The sequence below is a fragment of the Salvelinus alpinus genome, chromosome 5 (genome assembly GCF_045679555.1).
Source record: "Salvelinus alpinus chromosome 5, SLU_Salpinus.1, whole genome shotgun sequence".
Classification (NCBI taxonomy): domain Eukaryota; kingdom Metazoa; phylum Chordata; class Actinopteri; order Salmoniformes; family Salmonidae; genus Salvelinus; species Salvelinus alpinus.
The window spans coordinates 99,367,829-99,390,896 of NC_092090.1; the positions used below are offsets into that span (position 1 = coordinate 99,367,829).

Consider the following 23,068-nt stretch of genomic DNA (forward strand, 5'->3'; position numbering starts at 1 on the left):
CTCCCGACATCTCCAGCAGCACATCTAATCTAACACTCCCATTGTCTCCAGCAGCACATCTAATCTAACACTCCCAACGTCTCCAGCAGCACATCTAATCTAACACTCCCAACGTCTCCAGCAGCACATCTAATCTAACACACCCAACGTCTCCAGCAGCACATCTAATCTAACACTCCCAACGTCTCCAGCAGCACATCTAATCTAACACTCCCAACGTCTCCAGCAGCACATCTAATCTAACACTCCCAACGTCTCCAGCAGCACATCTAATCTAACACTCCCGACGTCTCCAGCAGCACATCTAATCTAACACTCCCGACATCTCCAGCAGCACATCTAATCTAACACTCCCGACATCTCCAGCAGCACATCTAATCTAACACTCCCGACATCTCCAGCAGCACATCTAATCTAACACTCCCATTGTCTCCAGCAGCACATCTAATCTAACACTCCCAACGTCTCCAGCAGCACATCTAATCTAACACTCCCAACGTCTCCAGCAGCACATCTAATCTAACACACCCAACGTCTCCAGCAGCACATCTAATCTAACACTCCCAACGTCTCCAGCAGCACATCTAATCTAACACTCCCAACGTCTCCAGCAGCACATCTAATCTAACACTCCCGACGTCTCCAGCAGCACATCTAATCTAACACTCCCGACGTCTCCAGCAGCACATCTAATCTAACACTCCCAACGTCTCCAGCAGCACATCTAATCTAACACTCCCAACGTCTCCAGCAGCACATCTAATATAACACTCCCAACGTCTCCAGCAGCACATCTAATCTAACACTCCCAACGTCTCCAGCAGCACATGCACTTACTACTGGTTCACCACTATCTAACTTGGTAATCATAAATAATAAGAATCTACTTGAGCTAGGAACATGAAACATGGAGACCGGAAGAGACTGTATTCCACTATCTAAACCACTTCCTTGTGTTCTTGTGATATGGAGAGCTTTGGTCTGTATCAGGTTGTATCTGCAAAAATATGTTTCTGAGATAATTGCCTTTAAAAGTTCCGAACCCTCATTGGTTTGAATGGAGTCTGACTCCCCTCATTGGTTTGAATGGTGTCTGACTCCCTTCATTGGTTTGAATGGTGTCTGACTCCTTTCATTGGTTTGAATGGTGTCTGACTCCCTTCATTGGTTTGAATGGTGTCTGAACCCTCATTGGTTTGAATGGTGTCTGACTCCCTTCATTGGTTTGAATGGTGTCTGAACCCTCATTGGTTTGAATGGTGTCTGATCCCTCATTGGTTTGAATGGTGTCTGATCCCTCATTGGTTTGAATGGTGTCTGAATCCTCATTGGTTTGAATGGTGTCTGATCCCTCATTGGTTTGAATGGTGTCTGATCCCTCATTGGTTTGAATGGTGTCTGATCCTTCATTGGTTTGAATGGTGTCTGATCCCTCATTGGTTTGAATGGTGTCTGACCCTCATTGGTTTGAATGGTGTCTGATCCCTCATTGGTTTGAATGGTGTCTGATCCCTCATTAGTTTGAATGGAGTCTGACTCCCTTCATTGGTTTGAATGGTGTCTGAACCCTCATTAGTTTGAATGGTGTCTGAACCCTCATTGGTTTGAATGGTGTCTGATCCCTCATTGGTTTGAATGGTGTCTGAATCCTCATTGGTTTGAATGGTGTCTGAACCCTCATTGGTTTGAATGGTGTCTGAACCCTCATTGGTTTGAATGGTGTCTGATCCCTCATTGGTTTGAATGGTGTCTGACCCTCATTGGTTTGAATGGTGTCTGACCCCCATTGGTTTGAATGGTGTCTGAACCCTCATTGGTTTGAATGGTGTCTGATCCCTCATTGGTTTGAATGGTGTCTGATCCCTCATTGGTTTGAATGGTGTCGGATCCCTCATTGGTTTGAATGGTGTCGGATCCCTCATTGGTTTGAATGGTGTCTGATCCCTCATTGGTTTGAATGGTGTCTGATCCCTCATTGGTTTGAATGGTGTCTGATCCCTCATTGGTTTGAATGGTGTCTGAATCCTCATTGGTTTGAATGGTGTCTGATTCCTCATTGGTTTCAATGGTGTCTGATCCCTCATTGGTTTGAATGGTGTCTGATCCCTCATTGGTTTGAATGGTGTCTGTGTCCTCCAGCCCAGAGAGGGGAGTCGAATCTGGAAGATGCACATGGTGAAAGGTCAGGAGGGGCTGGGGATCCAGATTACGGGAGGACGAGGGTCCAAGCGCTCCCAGCACGGCATCATCGTAGCGCACGTAGAGGAGGGCGGCGCCACACAGAGGTAAGACACACACACACACACACACACACACACACACACACACACACACACACACACACACACACACACACACACACACACACACACACATACAGATACAGGCATACACACATACAGTACACACACATGCAGGCACACTTAACACACACACCCTTGTAGTAGCAAAAGGACACAGTGTGTATAAACATAAGTCCCACCACGCGTGGATATGTACCCGTGTGTGTCTGTCTGTGTGTGTCTGTCCGTGTGTGTGTGTTCCTGTGTCCGTGTCCCCGTGTGTGTCTGTGTGTGACCACGCCCACTTTAGGGACACACAGCTGGTCTGCTGTGTGAATAGAGAGGATATCACTTTAGGGACACAGCTGGTCTGCTGTGTGAATAGGGAGGATATCACTTTAGGGACTCACAGCTGGTCTGCTGTGTGAATAGGGAGGATATCACTTTAGGGGCACACAGCTGGTCTGCTGTGTGAATATGGAGGATATCACTTTAGGGACACAGCTGGTCTGCTGTGTGAATAGGGAGGATATCACTTTAGGGACACAGCTGGTCTGCTGTGTGAATAGGGAGGATATCACTTTAGGGACACAGCTGGTCTGCTGTGTGAATATGGAGGATATCACTTTAGGGACACACAGCTGGTCTGCTGTGTGAATAGGGAGAATATCACTTTAGGGACTCACAGCTGGTCTGCTGTGTGAATAGGGAGGATATCACTTTAGGGACACACAGCTGGTCTGCTGTGTGAATAGGGAGGATATCACTTTAGGGACACACAGCTGGTCTGCTGTGTGAATAGGGAGGATATCACTTTAGGGACACACAGCTGGTCTGCTGTGTGAATAGGGAGGATATCACTTTAGGGACACACAGCTGGTCTGCTGTGTGAATAGGGAGGATATCACTTTAGGGACACACAGCTGGTCTGCTGTGTGAATAGGGAGGATATCACTTTAGGGACACAGCTGGTCTGCTGTGTGAATATGGAGGATATCACTTTAGGGACACGCAGCTGGTCTGCTGTGTGAATATGAAGGATATCACTTTAGGGACACAGCTGGTCTGCTGTGTGAATATGAAGGATATCACTTTAGGGACACACAGCTGGTCTGCTGTGTGAATATGGAGGATATCACTTTAGGGACACACAGCTGGTCTGCTGTGTGAATATGGAGGATATCACTTTAGGGACACACAGCTGGTCTGCTGTGTGAATAGGGAGGATATCACTCTAGGGAAACACAGCTGGTTCTGCTGTGTGAATAGGGAGGATATCACTTTAGGGACACACAGCTGGTCTGCTGTGTGAATAGGGAGGATATCACTTTAGGGACACACAGCTGGTCTGCTGTGTGAATAGGGAGGATATCACTATAGGGACACACAGCTGGTCTGCTGTGTGAATAGGGAGGATATCACTATAGGGACACACAGCTGGTCTGCTGTGTGAATATGGAGGATATCACTTTAGGGACACACAGCTGGTCTGCTGTGTGAATAGGGAGGATATCACTTTAGGGACACACAGCTGGTCTGCTGTGTGAATAGGGAGGATATCACTTTAGGGACACACAGCTGGTCTGCTGTGTGAATATGGAGGATATCACTTTAGAGACACACAGCTGGTCTGCTGTGTGAATATGGAGGATATCACTTTAGGGACACACAGCTGGTCTGCTGTGTGAATAGGGAGGATATAGGGAGGATATGTTTGGGGTTTTAGGCTGGGTGTCTGTACAGCACTTCGAGATATTAGCTGATGTACGAAGGGCTATATAAAATAAAATTGATTGATTGATTGATATCACTTTAGGGACACACAGCTGGTCTGCTGTGTGAATAGGGAGGATATCACTTTAGGGACACACAGCTGGTCTGCTGTGTGAATAGGGAGGATATCACTTTAGGGACACACAGCTGGTCTGCTGTGTGAAAAGGGAGGATATCACTTTAGGGACACACAGCTGGTCTGCTGTGTGAATATGGAGGATATCACTTTAGAGACACACAGCTGGTCTGCTGTGTGAATATGGAGGATATCACTTTAGGGACACACAGCTGGTCTGCTGTGTGAATAGGTAGGATATCACTTTAGGGACACACAGCTGGTCTGCTGTGTGAATAGGAAGGATATCACTTTAGGGACACACAGCTGGTCTGCTGTGTGAATAGGGAGGATATCAAGGCAAGCTGTAATATATTAGACCTGAAGTGTTCAAGAGGTTGATGTTTATGAGTCTTTCAGAAGGAGATCATTCCATCAGTCAGTTACAAAACACTTATAAACACAGTCACTATTTGAGTTCAACCCAGCAGCATTACCACCCGGCATCCCACCGCGGGCTTGTTTCTGAAGCTAAGCAGGGTTGGTCCTGGTCAGTCATTGGATGGGAGACCAGATGCTGCTGGATAGTGGTGCTGGAGGGCCAATAGCCAACCCATCAATCGACCTTGTGTTTTGTATGTTTAAATGCTTTTGTAAATGTAATGATTTGTGGATTCGATTAAAGTATAAAAAAATATATAAACGTGTGTGTGTGTGTGTGTGTGTGTGTGTGTGTGTGTGTGTGTGTGTGTGTGTGTGTGTGTGTGTGTGTGTGTGTGTGTGTGTGTGTGTGTGTGTGTGTGTGTGTGTGTGTGTGTGTGTGTGTGTGTGTGTGTGTGTGTGTGTGTGTGTTAGGGACGGGCGCCTGAAGGCTGGTGATGAGCTGTTGATGATCAACGGTCAGTCTCTGGTTGGTCTGTCTCATTCGGAGGCTGTAGCCGTCCTCCGCTCCTCCGCTGGACTGGTACAACTGGTGGTTGCTAGCAGGGTGAGTAGGACACAATCACAGCTATGTCTTATTATACTCGGTGAGTAGGACACAATCACAACTATGTCTTATTATACTCGGTGAGTAGGACACAATCACAGCTATGTCTTATTATACTCGGTGAGTAGGACACAATCACAGCTATGTCTTATTATACTCGGTGAGTAGGACACAATCACAGCTATGTCTTATTATACTCGGTGAGTAGGACACAATCACAGCTGTGTCTTATTATACTCGGTGAGTAGGACACAATCACAGCTATGTCTTATTATACTCGGTGAGTAGGACACAATCACAACTATGTCTTATTATACTCGGTGAGTAGGGCACAATCACAACTATGTCTTATTATACTCGGTGAGTAGGACACAATCACAGCTATGTCTTATTATACTCGGTGAGTAGGACACAATCACAACTATGTCTTATTATACTCGGTGAGTAGGGCACAATCACAACTATGTCTTATTATACTCGGTGAGTAGGACACAATCACAACTATGTCTTATTATACTCGGTGAGTAGGGCACAATCACAACTATGTCTTATTATACTCGGTGAGTAGGACACAATCACAGCTATGTCTTATTATACTCGGTGAGTAGGACACAATCACAACTATGTCTTATTATACTCGGTGAGTAGGACACAATCACAACTATGTCTTATTATACTCGGTGAGTAGGACACAATCACAGCTATGTCTTATTATACTCGGTGAGTAGGACACAATCACAACTATGTTATTATCTCGGTGAGTAGGGCACAATCACAACTATGTCTTATTATACTCGGTGAGTAGGACACAATCACAGCTATGTCTTATTATACTCGGTGAGTAGGACACAATCACAACTATGTCTTATTACTCGGTGAGTAGGACACAATCACAGCTATGTCTTATTATACTCGGTGAGTAGGACACAATCACAGCTATGTCTTATTATACTCGGTGAGTAGGACACAATCACAGCTATGTCTTATTATACTCGGTGAGTAGGACACAATCACAACTATGTCTTATTATGCTCGGTGAGTAGGACACAATCACAGCTATGTCTTATTATACTCGGTGAGTAGGACACAATCACAACTATGTCTTATTATACTCGGTGAGTAGGGCACAATCACAACTATGTCTTATTATACTCGGTGAGTAGGACACAATCACAACTATGTCTTATTATACTCGGTGAGTAGGACACAATCACAACTATGTCTTATTATACTCGGTGAGTAGGACACAATCACAACTATGTCTTATTATACTCGGTGAGTAGGACACAATCACAGCTATGTCTTATTATACTCGGTGAGTAGGACACAATCACAGCTATGTCTTATTATACTCGGTGAGTAGGACACAATCACAGCTATGTCTTATTATACTCGGTGAGTAGGACACAATCACAACTATGTCTTATTATACTCGGTGAGTAGGACACAATCACAACTATGTCTTATTATACTCAGTGAGTAGGACACAATCACAACTATGTCTTATTATACTCGGTGAGTAGGACACAATCACAACTATGTCTTATTATACTCGGTGAGTAGGACACAATCACAGCTATGTCTTATTATACTCGGTGAGTAGGACACAATCACAACTATGTCTTATTATACTCGGTGAGTAGGACACAATCACAGCTATGTCTTATTATACTCGGTGAGTAGGACACAATCACAACTATGTCTTATTATACTCAGTGAGTAGGGCACAATCACAACTATGTCTTATTATACTCAGTGAGTAGGACACAATCACAACTATGTCTTATTATATTCGGTGAGGACTTTTTAGGGACCAACAGTCTTATTTTCCTAACCCTAAACCTAACCATAAACCTAACCCTAAACCTAAACCTAATTTTAACAGTAAACCTAAACCTAACCCATAAACCTAAAATGGCCGGCAAAATGTCCTAATTTCTCTGAATTTTAGTCGGTTCAGCTGTTCTTGTGAGTACTGCTGGTACTCACAAGTATAGTAAAACTTGTAGACAGACAGACACACACACACACACACACACACACACACACACACACACACACACACACACACACACACACACACACACACACACACACACTTACAGCTTCTTCGTACAACGTCTCCAGAAAGTATTCACACACCTTGACCTTTTCCACATTTTGTTGTGTTACAAAGTGGGATTAAAATGGATTTAATTGTCTTTTTTGTGTGTCAACAATCTACAGAAAATACTATTTAATGTCAAAGTGGAAGAAAAGTTCTAACATTAAATTATAAAAACATTTTTAAACACTAAAATATCAGAGGTATTCAACCCCTGAGTCAATACATGTTATAATCCCCGTTGGCAGCGATTACAGCTGTGAGTCTCTAAGATCTTTACATACCTAGATTGTAAAATATTTGCACATTATTTAATTTTTTTTATTCTTCAAGCTTTGTCAAATTGGTTGTTGCTCATTGTTGGACAGCAATTTTCATGGTATTGTAATAGATTTTCCAGCCAAACTGTAACTAGGCCACTCAGGATCATTCAACGTCTCCTTGGCAAGCAAGTCCATTTGTCTGTTGGAAAGCAGACTTGTGCCTTAGCTTTCTTCCATGTTTTAAACCCATAACAATCTCCAGGGTCTATGCCGATGACAAGTGTAACCGATGTGAAATGGCTAGCTAGTTTAGTGGGGAGCAGGACAAGACACCCTCTTTGTGACCGATGACTGATATAAGGTCATGTACGTGATTGGCCTATCTGTCTCATATGATTATGATGGTCATAATGCTTCATGACAGTGTCTTAAAGTGTTTTTTTCCTACAGGTTATTTAAAATATGATTACAAAAAACATGACTGTAAAAAATGTATTACAACAAACAACAAACTTTCAAATGAAACGAAACTTCTTGGCATGCAAAAAAGAACGATGTGGTTTTGACATTCTTATGTAGGTGTCATAACCAGCCATAAAATAACGCATATATGTCACAACAGCTGTAAATATGTTTCATTACAGTGTTATGATCATATTATAACAGGTTATGACAAGTTATGTCAGCTGTTATGACATATTATGACAGGTTATAACCCTGGATGTCAAGTAAAGTGTCACCGAGATTATCAATGTGGACAAAAGCAGAAGTGGAAGGGTTTAGTGTGTTAGTAGAAGGGTTTAGTGTGTTAGTGGAAGGGTTTAGTGTGTTAGTGGAAGGGTTTAGTGTGTTAGTAGAAGGGTTTAGTGTGTTAGTAGAAGGGTTTAGTGTGTTAGTAGAAGGGTTTAGTGTGTTAGTAGAAGGGTTGTACTGTGTTAGTAGAAGGGTTGTAGTGTGTTAGTAGAAGGGTTGTAGTGTGTTAGTAGAAGGGTCGTAGTGTGTTAGTGGAATTGTCGTAGTGTGTTAGTAGAAGGGTTGTAGTGTGTTAGTAGAAGGGTTTAGTGTGTTACTAGAAGGGTTTAGTGTGTTAGTAGAAGGGTTGTAGTGTGTTAGTAGAAGGGTTTAGTGTGTTAGAAGGGTTTAGTGTGTTACTAGAAGGGTTTAGTGTGTTAGTAGAAGGGTTTAGTGTGTTAGTGGAAGGGTTTAGTGTGTTAGTAGAAGGGTTTAGTGTGTTAGTAGAAGGGTTTAGTGTGTTAGTAGAAGGGTTTAGTGTGTTAGTAGAAGGGTTGTAGTGTGTTAGTAGAAGGGTCGTGGTGTGTTACTAGAAGGGTTGTAGTGTGTTAGTAGAAGGGTTGTAGTGTGTTAGTAGAAGGGTCGTAGTGTGTTAGTGGAATTGTCGTAGTGTGTTAGTAGAAGGGTTGTAGTGTGTTAGTAGAAGGGTTTAGTGTGTTAGAAGGGTTTAGTGTGTTACTAGAAGGGTTTAGTGTGTTAGTAGAAGGGTCGTAGTGTGTTAGTAGAAGGGTTTAGTGTGTTAGTGGAGGGGTTGTAGTGTGTTAGTAGAAGGGTCGTAGTGTGTTAGTAGAAGGGTTGTAGTGTGTTAGTAGAAGGGTCGTAGTGTGTTAGTAGAAGGGTTGTAGTGTGTTAGTAGAAGTGTGTTAGTGGAAGGGTTTAGTGTGTTAGTAGAAGGGTCGTAGTGTGTTAGTAGAAGGGTCGTAGTGTGTTAGTGGAGGGGTTGTAGTGTGTTAGTAGAAGGGTCGTAGTGTGTTAGTAGAAGGGTTGTAGTGTGTTAGTAGAAGGGTTGTAGTGTGTTAGTAGAAGGGTCGTAGTGTGTTAGTAGAAGGGTTGTAGTGTGTTAGTGGAGGGGTTGTAGTGTGTTAGTGGAAGGGTTTAGTGTGTTAGTAGAAGGGTTTAGTGTGTTACTAGAAGGGTTGTAGTGTGTTAGTAGAAGGGTCGTAGTGTGTTAGTAGAAGGGTTGTAGTGTGTTAGTGGAGGGGTTGTGGTGTGTTAGTAGAAGGGTTTAGTGTGTTAGTAGAAGGGTTGTAGTGTGTTACTAGAAGGGTTGGAGTGTGTTAGTAGAAGGGTCGTAGTGTGTTAGTAGAAGGGTCGTAGTGTGTTAGTAGAAGGGTTTAGTGTGTTAGTAGAAGGGTTTAGTGTGTTAGTAGAAGGGTTTAGTGTGTTAGTAGAAGGGTTTAGTGTGTTAGTAGAAGGGCTGTAGTGTGTTAGCAGAAGGGTTCAGTGTGCTACTAGAAGGGGTGTAGTGTGTTAGTAGAAGGGTTGTAGTGTGTTAGTGGATGGGTTTAGTGTGTTAATAGAAGGGTTTAGTGTGTTAGTAGAAGGGTTGCAGTGTGTTAGCAGAAGGGTTGTAGTGTGTTAGCGGAAGGGTTTAGTGTGTTAGTAGAAGGGTTTAGTGTGTTAGTAGAAGGGTTTAGTGTGTTAGTAGAAGGGTTTAGTGTGTTACTAGAAGGGTTGTAGTGTGTTAGTAGAAGGGTTGTAGTAGGGAAATGCAGGCTGGCTTTTGGAAATAAAGTTAATAATAATCACACCGAACACTATTTTCCTCCCTCTCTCCTAGACACACACCTCTATCTGCTGGACTTGTGCTTCTCCTATTCGTCATAGTCAGAGGTGGACAGGGGTGGACAGGGATGGCTAGAGGTGGACAGGGATGGCTAGAGGTGGACAGGGATGGCTAGAGGTGGACAGGGATGGCTAGAGGTGGACAGGGATGGCTAGGGATGGACAGGGGTGGACAGGGATACAGGGGAAGTCCTTCATGAAGACAAAGTAGATCTGAAGAACACACACACACACACACACACACCCTCTCACGCCTCTCCACTGTTCTCTCTTCTGGTTCATCCAGGAGGAGTCGGAGGTGGATTTCCACCGTTACCCGTCCACCAGCCTGCCAGACCTGGTCAGTACCTCCTCTCCTTCTCCTAGCAGCAACACGGAACCTCGTCCTGGCCTGCCCTCCAGCAGCCTGAGCCTCTCTCTGCCCACTACGGTATGTGTGTCTGGGGAGAAGTGTTGTCTGTTTTGTTAGCCCTGCTGCTGTCCAAGCGTTCACCCGGTGTCTCCATCTCACACCAACTGAAGCCAACAGACAAATGGGACAACCGTCGGATGTGTGCGAGGGCACTGGGCTGGAGCGTAGGGTATCTGTGTGTCTGTACTGTGTGTCTGTACTGTGTGTCTGTACTGTGTGTCTGTACTGTGTGTCTGTACTGTGTGTCTGTACTGTGTGTCTGTACTGTGTGTCTGTACTGTGTGTCTGCACTGTGTGTCTGCACTGTGTGTCTGTACTGTGTGTCTGTACTGTGTGTCTGTACTGGGTGTCTGTACTGTGTGTCTGTACTGGGTGTCTGTACTGTGTGTCTGTACTGTGTGTCTGTACTGGGTGTCTGTACTGGGTGTCTGTACTGGGTGTCTGTACTGGGTGTCTGTACTGTGTGTCTGTACTGGGTGTCTGTACTGTGTGTCTGTACTGGGTGTCTGTACTGGGTGTCTGTACTGGGTGTCTGTACTGTGTGTCTGTACTGGGTGTGTACTGGGTGTGTAATGTGTGTGTACTGAGTGTGTAATGGGTGTGTACTGGGTGTGTACTGGGTGTGTACTGTGTGTGTACTGTGTGTGTAATGAGTGTGTACTGGGTGTGTACTGGGTGTGTACTGGGTGTGTTGTGTGTGTGTGTGTACTGTGTGTGTGTAGTGTGTGTGTGTGTGTGTGTGTGTGTGTGTGTGTGTGTGTGTGTGTGTGTGTGCTGGGTGTGTACACAGAGTGTGTACAGGGTGTGTACAGGGTGTGTACTGGGTGTGTACAGGGTGTGTACAGGGTGTGTACTAGGTGTGTACAGGGTGTGTACAGGGTGTGTACAGGGTGTGTACAGGGTGTGTACAGGGTGTGTACAGGGTGTGTACAGGGTGTGTACTGGGTGTGTACAGGGTGTGTACTAGGTGTGTACAGGGTGTGTACAGGGTGTGTACAGGGTGTGTACTGGGTGTGTACAGGGTGTGTACCCAATTCTATCAGGTTCATCATCTGTTTTTCTGCCCCCTGGAACGAGATGCTTGTGAGTGATGACATTCAGAACTAGTTCCACTCCTCTCATTGATCAGCCTTGTCTATCATCGGGATCGGCCTTGTCTATCATCGGGATCGGCCTTGTCTATCATCGGGATCGGCCTTGTCTATCATCGGGATCGGCCTTGTCTATCATCGGGATCGGCCTTGTCTATCATCGGGATCGGCCTTGTCTATCATCGGGATCGGCCTTGTCTATCATCGGGATCGGCCTTGTCTATCATCGGGATCGGCCTTGTCTATCATCGGGATCGGCCTTGTCTATCATCGGGATCGGCCTTGTCTATCATCGGGATCGGCCTTGTCTATCATCGGGATCAGCTGAGAAATAATTCATTTTCACCCGCTGTAAGAAGTTAGCTCGCTATCCTCCCCCTCGTGCTGCCCACACTAGTCCCTAAAGCAGTGATGGGGTCACTCTGTGTTAGCTCTGTGCTTTAAACGGGCCAGGGGACAGGCGCCAGGGGCCAGAGGGGCAGAGGGCAGGGGGCCAGAGGGCCAGGGGCAGGGGGCCAGAGGGCAGGGGGCCAGAGGGCAAGGGGCCAGAGGGCCAGGCGCCAGGGGCAGGGGGCCAGAGGGCCAGAGGGCCAGAGGGCAGGGGGCCAGGGGTAGGGGGCCAGAGGGCAAGGGGCCAGAGGGCCAGGCGCCAGGGGGCCAGAGGGCCAGAGGGCCAGAGGGCAGGGGGCCAGGGGGCCAGGGGTAGGGGGCCAGAGGGCCAGGCGCCAGGGGCAGGGGGCCAGAGGGCAGGGCTTAACGTGTACTTTATCCCAAGGATGGGTGGTCATATATAGCGTGCTGGCTTCAACAGGGTCACCTGCCTGTTGACAGGATGGAGCTTCTTCTGAATTCTACAGAACAGTACTCTCTCTCTCTGTCTCTCTGTCTCTCTCTCTCTCTCTCTCTCTCTCTCTCTCTCTGTCTCTGTCTCTCTCTGTCTCTCTCTGTCTCTCTCTGTCTCTCTCTGTCTCTCTCTGTCTCTCTCTCTCTCTCTCTTTCTCTCTCTGTCTCTCTCTGTCTCTCTCTCTCTCTCTCTCTCTCTCTCTCTCTCTCTGTCTCTCTCTCTCTCTCTCTCTCTGTCTCTCTCTCTGTCTCTATCTCTGTCTCTCTCTCTGTCTCTCTCTCTGTCTCTCTCTCTCTCTCTGTCTCTCTCTGTCTCTCTCTCTCTCTGTCTCTCTCTCTCTCTCTGTCTCTCTCTCTCTCTCTCTCTCTCTCTCTCTCTCTCTCTCTCTCTCTCTCTCTCTCTCTCTCTCTCTCTCTCTCTCTCTCTCTCTCTCTCTCTCTCTCTCTCTCTCTCTCTCTCTCTCTCTCTGTCTCTCTGTCTGTCTCTCTGTCTCTCTTTCTCTCTCTCTCTCTCTCCCTCCTCTCTCCTCTCTTTCTCGCTCCTCCCTCTCTCTCTCCCCCCCGCTCTGTCTCCCCTCCCTCCTATGAATCACTACTGTATGAAAACAGTTTAAAATAGACTCGTTCCTCACGGAAGACCTATGTTTTCGGTTGTTTTCAGTAGAGTCCAAATCCACCACTAATCCCCCAGCAGCATCCCACTGGTTTGGAACCAGCCACTCATTCTCAGAGGTTGTTTTGTGTTTTCACGAAGGCACTCTGGTGACCATAGACACTCCCTTGGTCTATCCAGTCACTGAGTAGTCTGTTGTTCCGAGCGATTTTACAAACCGCTCTCCCGTGGAGGCTGAGTGCTACGCTGCTAGGACTCTGGAGTGGGTTTCTGGTGGGTTTGGAAATGATATGATATAAAGGCCCAATGCAGTCAAAATTCTGTTTTTTCCTGTGTTTTATATCATATTGTACAACAGCTGATGAAACTAACACTGTAAATGTGTGACACAATTTGATCAGTGTTATTTCCTGATAGTTGCTGTTTGAAAATACAATCTATTTGATCTATTTCTATTTTCTATTATACAATCTACACTGAGTGTACGAAACATTAGGAACACCTTCCTAATATGGAGTTTCAACCCCCCCCCCCTCCCCCTTTTCCCCTCAGAACAGCCTCAATTCGTCAGGGCAAGGTGTTGAAAGCGTTCCACAGGGATGCTGGCACCATGTTAACTCCAATGCTTCCCACAGTCGTGTCAATTTGGCTGGACAAGTTGTCTTTTGGGTGGTGGACCATTCTTGATACACACGGGAAACTGTCGAGAGTGAAAAACACACACACCGACACACACACAACCACTGCACATCTGTGACTGTCACGCCGGCGCCTCTTGGAGATGTGGGAAAGAAGGTGTTGAGGGGGTTTGTCAAAACCCCCCAGGCAGTCCATCGTTATGACAACAAGTCAGCCGGGAGAAAACTCTTCAAACGCTCTGACAGCAACAACTCCCTGATCAACACTTAATCACATCAGTACCATATTTAAACCATGAGATACTCTGCACAGGAACTCTGTCAACTCCTTCAACAGACAGACACATTATCACGCACATTATGAGACATACTATCACACACATTATCAGACCCGTTATTGTACACATTATCAGACACATTATCACACACATTATCACACACGTTATCAGACCCGTTATCGTACACATTATCGTACACATTATCACACACATTATCGGACACGTTATCACACACATTATCAGACACGTTATCACACACATTATCACACACGTTATCACACACATTATCGGACACGTTATCACACACATTATCGGACACGTTATCACACACATTATCAGACACGTTATCACACACATTATCAGACACGTTATCACACACATTATCAGACCCATTATCACACACATCGCACACATTATCACACACATTATCACAACCATTATCATACACATTATGAGACACACTATCACACACATTATCAGACACATTATCACACACGTTATCACAACCATTATCACACGCATTATCAGACACATTATCACACACATTATCACACATGTTATCAGGCACGTTATCACACACATTATCACACACATTGTCACACACATTATCAGACACATTATCACGCACATTACCACGCACATTATCACACACATTATCACACACATTGTCACACATGTTATCACAACCATTATCATACACGTTATCACAATCATTATCACACACATTTTCAGACACATTATCAGACACATTATCACACATGTTATCAGACACGTTATCAGACACCGTTGTTCATGAGGAGCTGATATTAAAACTGTGTTAAATAATTTTAAGGATACATACAGAACTGTTCCGTTACTGTTCTCCGTGAACATGCTGCCACTAGGTGGTGCAATACACACAACATGATCTCGTCTTCCACTGCAAGATGATACACAGTTCATTGACTGGGTGTATTTTTATGTTGGCGATTACGGCGATGAGGAATTGTAAAATTTTGGTTTGAATTGTGAATTTGGAATCTCTTCACCGGGGATTTTGCCAACGCTTTTTTTCATTGGAATTGTCTTCAAAATATGTAGAGATTATTCTAGAACAACCTGAATCATAGCTAATTCTATTAGCATCATGTTGACAGGCAGATGGGGAGAATACAGCCACCTTGACCTGGTTAGTAAGTATCTTAGTGGCACTCTTAATCACAGTTGAGATGGAGGAGGGGAGAGAGAGAGTTTAACACGGTGGCTGGACTGATTCCACTGGAGGAGAGGAGGAGAAGGAGGGTAGAAGGAGAGGATGAGAGGAGGGAGAAGGAGAGGAGGAGATAGAATAAATTTGGCACGGTGGCACGGTGGTTTCCAATGGAGGAGAGGAGGAGAGAGGAGGAGGAGGAAGAGATAGAGTGAGTTTACACAGTGGCTGGACTGATTCCAATGGAGAGGAGAGAAGGAGAGGAGGAGGAGGAGGAGATAGAATAAATTTGACACGGTGGCTGGACTGATTCCAATGGAGAGGAGAGAAGGAGAGGAGGATGAGGAGGAGAGAGGAGAGGAGATGAGAGGAGAGGAGAGGAGGGGGAGATGAGGAAAATAGAAAAATAGGAGAAGAAGAAGAGTCACCAATGGAGGGGATGGTAGTTGTCTACCATGTCAGTCACATAAGTGTTTCATCATGACAGGGACACAAGTATGGAGGGAGAGAGAAGAGAGAGGGGCAGGGATACAAGTATGGAGGAAGAGGGAGAGACAGGGCCAGGGAGACAAGTATGGAGGAAGAGAGAAGAGAGAAGGACAGGGACACAAGTATGGAGGGAGAGAGAGGAAGGAGAGAGGGTAAGGCCAGAGAGAGAGGAAGGAGAGAGGGTAAGGCCAGAGAGAGAGGAAGGAGAGAGGGTAAGGCCAGAGAGAGAGGAAGGAGAGAGGGTAGGCCAGAGAGAGAGGAAGGGGAGAGGGTAAGGCCAGAGAGAGAGGAAGGAGAGAGGGTGAGGCCAGAGAGAGAGGAAGGAGAGAGGGTAAGACCAGAGAGAGAGGAAGGAGAGAGGGTGAGGCCAGAGAGAGAGGAAGGGGAGAGGATAAGGCCAGAGAGAGAGGAAGGAGAGAGGGTAAGGCCAGAGAGAGAGAGTTATACAGTTAGTTCAGTCCAGAAATGCTGCATGGTCGTGTCTTATATATGCCTAGACGTCGTGTGGCTTCCAGGAGGCTAGCAGGCCGCTCTCCCTGCACACTTCACCACACACACACACACACACACACACACACACACACACACACACACACACACTCACACTCACACTCACACTCACACACACACACTCACTCACTCACTCAAAGTAATCACTTCTACAGTATTTGTATTTGACCTCTGGTTAACCTCCTAGCCTGTATTATGTCACGTCCTGTCCTCTTACGGATCTCTCTCCCCTCCCTCTCTCTCCCCTCTCTCAATTCAATTCAAAGGCTTTATTGGCATGGGAAACATATGTTAACATTGCCAAAGCAAGTGAAGTAGATAATAAACAAAGGTGAAATAAACAATAAAAATGAACAGTAAACATTACACTCACAGAAGTTCCAAAAGAATAAAGACATTTCAAATGTCAAATTATGTCTGTATACAGTGTTGTAGCGATGTACAAATGGTTAAAGTACAAAAGGGAAAATAAATAAGCATAAATATGGGTTGTATTTACAATGGTGTTTGTTCTTCACTGGTTGCCCTTTTCTTGTGGCAACAGGTCACACATCTTGCTGCTGTGATGTCACACTGTGGTATTTCACCCAGTAGATATGGGAGTTTATCAAAAATGGGATTGTTTTCTAATTCTTTGTGGGTCTGTGTGATCTGAGGGAAATATATGTCTCTAATATGGTCATACATTTGGCAGGAAGTTAGGAAGTGCAGCTCAGTTTCCACCTCATTTTGTGGGCAGTGTGCACATAGCCTGTCTTCTCTTGAGAGCCAGGTCTGTCTTTAGCGGCCTTTCTCAATAGCAAGGCTATGCTCACTGAGTCTGTACATAGTCTGTCTTCTCTTGAGAGCCTGGTCTGCTTATGGCAGCCAAATAGCATTCTAGTTTGCTCAGTTTTTCTGTTAATTCTTTCCAAGTTGTTAAGTGATTTTAATTTTGTTTTCTCATGGTTTGGTTGGGTCTAATTGTGTTGGGGGGGGGGGGGCAATGCAAATAGTCTGGGTAGCCATTTGATTAGCTGTTCAGCAGTCTTATGGCTTGGGGGTAGAAGCTGTTAAGAAGCCTTTTGGACCTAGACTTGGCGCTCCGGTACCGCTTGTAACAGAGAAAACAGTCTATGACTTGGGCGACTGGAGTCTTTGACAATTTTTTGGGCCTTCCTCTGACACCGCCTGGTATAGAGGTCCTGGATGGCAGGAAGCTTGGCCCCAGTGATGTACTGGGCCGTCCGCACTACTCTCTGTAGCGCCTTGCGGTCGGAGGCCAAGCAGTTGCCGTACCAGGCGGTGATGCAACCAGTCAGGATGCTCTCGATGGTGCCGCTGTAGAACTTTTTGAGGATCTACGGGCCCAAGCCTGAGCTTTGTGATGAGCTTATTGGGCACTATGGTGTTGAACGCTGAGCTGTAGTCAATGAAAAGCATTCTCACATCGGTGTCAAGAATATAAAACTGCTGAACAATTAATCAAATGGCCACCCGGACTATTTACAGGTGAAGTCGGAAGTTTACATACACTTAGGATGGAGTCATTAAAACTCGTTTTTCAATCACTCCACAAATGTCTTGTTAACAAACTATAGTTTTGGCAAGTCGGTTAGGACATCTACTTTGTGGATGAAACAATTCATTTTTCCAACAATTGTTTATAGACAGATTATTTCACTTATAATTCACTATAATTCACAATTCAAGTGGGTCAGAAGTTTACATACACCAAGTTGACTGTGCCTTTAAACAGCTTGGAAATATCCCAGAAAATCATGTCATGGCTTTAGAAGCTTCTGATAGGCTAATTGACATAATTTGAGTCAATTGGAGGTGTACCTGTGGATGTATTTCAAGGCCTACCTTCAAACTCAGTGCCTCTTTGCTTGACATCATGGGGAAATCAGCCAAGACCTCAGAAAAAGAATTGTAGACCTCCACAAGTATGATTCATCCTTGGGAGCAATTTCCAAATGCCTGAAGGTACCACGTTCATCTGTACAAACAATAGTACGCAAGTATAAACACCATGGGACCACGCAGCTGTCATACCGCTCAGGAAGGAGACGCATTCTGCCTCCTAGAGATGAATGTACTTTGGTGCAAAAAGTGCAGATCAATCCCAGAACAACATCAAAGGACCTTGTGAAGATGCTGGAGGAAACAGGTACAAAAGTATCTATATCCACAGTAAAACGAGTCCTATATCGACATAACCTGAGAGGCCGTTAAGCAAGAAAGAAGCCACTGATTCAAAACCACCATAAAAAAAGCCAGACTACGCTTTGCAAATGCACATGGGGACAAAGATCGTACTTTTTGGAGAAATGTCCTCTGGTCTAATGAAACACAAATAGAACTGTTTGGCCATAATGACCATCGTTATGTTTTGGAGGAAAAGGGGGGATGCTTGCAAGCCGAAGAACACCATCCCAACTGTGAAGCACGTGGGTGGCAGCATCATGTTGTGGGGGTGCTTTGCTGCAGGAGGGCCTGGTGTACTTCACAAAATAGATGGCATCATGAGGCAGGGGAAATTTTGTGGATATATTGAAGCAACATCTCAAGACATCAGTCAGGAAGTTAAAGAAGGGTTGCAAATGGGTCTTCCAAATGGACAATGACCCCAAGCATACTTCCAAAGTTGTGGCAAAATGGCTTAAGGACAACAAAGTCAACGTATTGGAGTGGCCATCAAAAAGCCCTGACCTCAATCCCAGAGAAAATGTGTGGGCAGAACTGAAAAAGTGTGTGCGAGCAAGGAGGCCTACAAACCTGACTCAGTTACACCAGCTCTGTCAGGAGGAATGGGCCAAAATTCACCGAAGTTATTGTGGGAAGCTTGTGGAAGGCTACCTGAAACGTTTGACCCAAGTTAAACAATTTAAAGGCAACGCTACCAAATACTAATTGAGTGTATGTAAACTTGTGACCCACTGTGAATGTGATGAATGAAATAAAAGCTGAAATAAATAATTCTCTCTACTATTATTCTGGCATTTCACATCCTTAAAATCGAGTGGTGATCCTAACTGACCTAAGACAGGGAATTTTTACTCGGATTAAATGACAGGAATTTTGAAAAACTGAGTTTAAATGTTTTTGGCTAAAGTGTATGTAAACTTCCGATTTCAACTGCACATTGTGCAAAGCTGTCGTCATTGCAAAGGGTGGCTGCTTTGAAGAATCTCAAATGTAAAATATATTTTGATTTGTTTAACACTTTTTTTGTTACTAAATTATTCCATATGTGTTATGTCATAGTTTTGATGTCTTCACTATTTTTCTACAATGTAGAAAATAGTAAAAATAAAGAAAAACCCTTGAATGAGTAGGTATGTCCAAACTTTTGACTGGTACTGTACTGGTACTGTATATAGCTAAATGATTATGACCATCTTAACCCAATAACATGATGCAGCCACCACTATGCTTGAAAATATGGAGAGTGGTACTCAGTAATGTGATGTATTGGATTTGCCTCAAACATAACACTTTTGTAATCAGGATAAATATGTCACTTTTTTTGGGGACCTCTCATTGAAAGCAAGTCTAACATGCTGACCATACCGCTCGCGTGCGTCATATTGCAAAATAAATGTTTACATGTTATTCAGTCATTGCACCCACACTGCTCGCGCACGTCAACGAGCGTCTGTGTAGCCAGGCGCTAAAATATAACTTGGTTCTATTTGTGATGCTTTATCCACTGCAAATCCCGCCTCTCCCATCTCCTCATTGGTTGTTAGGAGTATATACCCATGTGGGTGATTGAAAGATGAATTGAGGTCCAGACTCCAGTCCAGTTGGTGGTGGTAATGCACCTTAAAGTTGGTTGCCGACCTCCATATAAAGCCAAAAGAAGAAGACTGAACTAGGAGAGAAACTAGAAACTAACTCTGTATATTTTTTATTGTAACTTTTTATTTACTCTTTTATCTGTGGATGATTTGTCAGAGTAGAGGACCTTGTGCATTTCAGGTAAAATAACAACTCAACATTTATATCCCAGGACAAATTAGCTAGAAACTGCAAGCTAGCCAGCTAAATTAGCACAAATGTTTCATGCTTTTCGACCTGTCCACAAAACTAATATAGTTGGTTCAGAGTTTGTTTTGATATTTCAACCTACGTGTCCTGATCCCGTCTGAGGTGGGTGGACAAAATTAACATGCGCACGCACGTGCACGAGGGATCTGGTCAGCATGGGTGAGCGGGAAAATTCACATAGAAATGAGTGTACTAGATCTGTCATTCTCATTGAAAGCAAGTCTAAGAGGCGGTATCTGTTCTATGTGTGCTATTTCTATGCTTCCCATTTAGTTTTTTTGTCTTTTACTTTCAGCTTCAAACAGTGATTCTACAGTGATTCTCTACACTATACTTGTGTTTTTTTTGTCACATAAACTGAGATTAGGCAACCAGGAAATAGCTGTGCGATATATCTGCATATAGCATTGCTTTGTCACATGTTTTGGAAAACCTCCCTGTTTGCAGTTCTACTTTAGTGTCTTGTTGCAAACTGGATGCATGTTTTGCAGTTTTACTTTAGTGTCTTGTTGCAAACAGGATACATGTTTTGGAATATGTTTATTCTGTACAGGCTTCCTTCTTTTCACTCTGTCATTTAGGTTAGTATTGTGGAGTAACTACAATGTTGTTGATCCATCCTCAGTTTTCTCCTATCGCACCATTGGCCTCATGGTGAAATCCCTGAGCGGTTTCCTTCCTCTCCGGTAACTGAGTTAAGAAGGACGCCTGTATCTTTGTAGTGACTGGGTGTATTGATACACCATCCAAAGTGTAATTAATAACTTCACCCAAATGGATAGTTAACGTCCGCTTTTGACCTTTTCACCCATCTACCAATAGGTGCCCTTCTTTGCAAGGCATTGGAAAACCTCCCTGGTCTCTGTGGTTGAATCTGGGTTTTAAATTCCCTGCTCTACTGAGGGACCATACAATGATCTGTATGTGTGAGGTATAGAGATGAGGTAGTCATTCAAAAGTCATGTTAAACACTATTGTTGCACACGGAGTGAGTCCATGCAACTTATTATGTGATTTGTTAAGTACATTTTTACTCCTGAACTTATTTAGGCTCCTTACCATAACAAAGGGGTTGAACACCTATTGACTCAAGACTTTTCCCCTTTTCATTTTTTATTAATTTGTAAAACTTGACATTATGGGGTATTGTGTGTAGGCCAGTGCCCCCCCCCCCCCAAAAAAAAAACAAAATGTTATGAAATTTAAATTTGGGCTGTAACACAACACAATTTGGAAAAAAATCTAAGGGTGTGAAAACTTTTTCAAGCCAGTGACGTGAACTACATTCTTCTGTCTCTCAGCAAGTGTTTGGCCAGTCAGAGAAAAGTAAACCTCTAGAAATCTTCAGGAGAAAAATGACTCCTGTTGTCTGTTAAAACCCATGTGCCATTATGTGTGTAATCCCACCAAAACATCCCATTCCTCTCCAAACATAATCAAACCTTTATTTTTTCTCTCTCTGCTGTCCTGGACTTGAATTGATTCGTGGATTCCCATGTACCCTTGTCACACTGGTGTGCCAAACCGAACTAGACTGGCCTGGCTCACATATCGTCTTGATATGCAGCACTAATCTGGGATGTTTCCTTCTTGCAGCTGACTGATCTGGAGAAGATAGAGGACCGAGGCCAGATGGAGGGACCTAAAGGAACCTGCCGCTCTCCTACATCCATGAAGTTCAGGAACAGATCACAAGGTAGGTTAGAGAGGGGAGAGGGAGAGAGAGATGGACGGAGGGAGGGAGAGAGAGAGAGATAAAGAGGGACAAGAGAGAGAGGAGAAAGGGAGAAGAAAAAGACAGAGAAACAGAGGGAGAGAGTGATGGACGGAGGGAGAGAGAGAGAAACAGAGAGAGAGAGAGGGAGAGAGAGACGGACGGAGGGAGAGAGAGAAACAGAGAGAGGGAGAGAGAGACGGACGGAGAGAGAGAGGGAGAGAGAGACGGACGGAGGGAGAGAGAGAAACAGAGGGAGAGAGAGACGGACGGAGAGAGAGAGGGAGAGAGAGACGGACGGAGGGAGAGAGAGAGAAACAGAGAGAGAGAGAGGGAGAGAGAGACGGACGGAGGGAGAGAGAGAAACAGAGAGAGAGGGAGAGAGAGACGGACGGAGAGAGAGAGGGAGAGAGAGAGAGACGGACGGAGGGAGAGAGAGAGGGAGAGAGAGACGGACGGAGGGAGAGAGAGAGAAAGAGAGAGAGAGAGAGGGAGAGAGAGACGGACGGAGGGAGAGAGAGAGAGAGAAACAGAGAGAGAGAGAGGGAGAGAGTGACGGACGGAGGGAGAGAGAGAAACAGAGAAAGAGAGAGGGAGAGAGAGACGGACGGAGGGAGAGAGAGAAACAGAGAGAGAGAGAGGGAGAGAGAGACGGACGGAGGGAGAGAGAGAGAAACAGAGAGAGAGAGAGGGAGAGAGAGACGGACGGAGGGAGAGAGAGAAACAGAGAGAGAGGGAGAGAGAGACGGACGGAGAGAGAGAGGGAGAGAGAGAGAGACGGACGGAGGGAGAGAGAGAGGGAGAGAGAGACGGACGGAGGGAGAGAGAGAGAAACAGAGAGAGAGAGAGGGAGAGAGAGACGGACGGAGGGAGAGAGAGAGAGAAACAGAGAGAGAGAGAGGGAGAGAGTGACGGACGGAGGGAGAGAGAGAAACAGAGAAAGAGAGAGGGAGAGAGAGACGGACGGAGGGAGAGAGAGAAACAGAGAGAGAGAGAGGGAGAGAGAGACGGACGGAGGGAGAGAGAGATTAGTCCCTAATGATGGGTCTTGTTGCTATGAAGCACAGAGTGAAGCTTGTTAGGTGCATAGTCAGTCACGCTACACTGTTCATTGGTCCAGTTAAAAACCAGGCAGGTTTACAACCATCAGCTAATCAACCTTCCTGAACAGGTAGCAGAGCATGTGAGCGGAGTGAAGCTGTTGGAAATCCCTC

The 23,068-nt window shown here is 45.0% G+C and overlaps 1 protein-coding gene across 4 annotated transcripts in view; it reads left to right on the forward strand.

The window, feature by feature from the left end:
• The window catches only part of LOC139577341 (PDZ domain-containing protein 2-like), a 174,951-nt gene that overhangs the window by 95,857 nt on the left and 56,026 nt on the right, over nt 1–23,068 (forward strand). For all 4 annotated transcript variants that reach the window (XM_071404382.1, XM_071404383.1, XM_071404384.1 and 1 more), the window contains 4 exons: nt 2,140–2,285; nt 4,966–5,098; nt 10,329–10,472; nt 21,737–21,836. In XM_071404382.1, the coding sequence (XP_071260483.1) occupies nt 2,140–2,285; nt 4,966–5,098; nt 10,329–10,472; nt 21,737–21,836 (523 nt within the window). The remainder of the gene's footprint in view (nt 1–2,139; nt 2,286–4,965; nt 5,099–10,328; nt 10,473–21,736; nt 21,837–23,068) is intronic.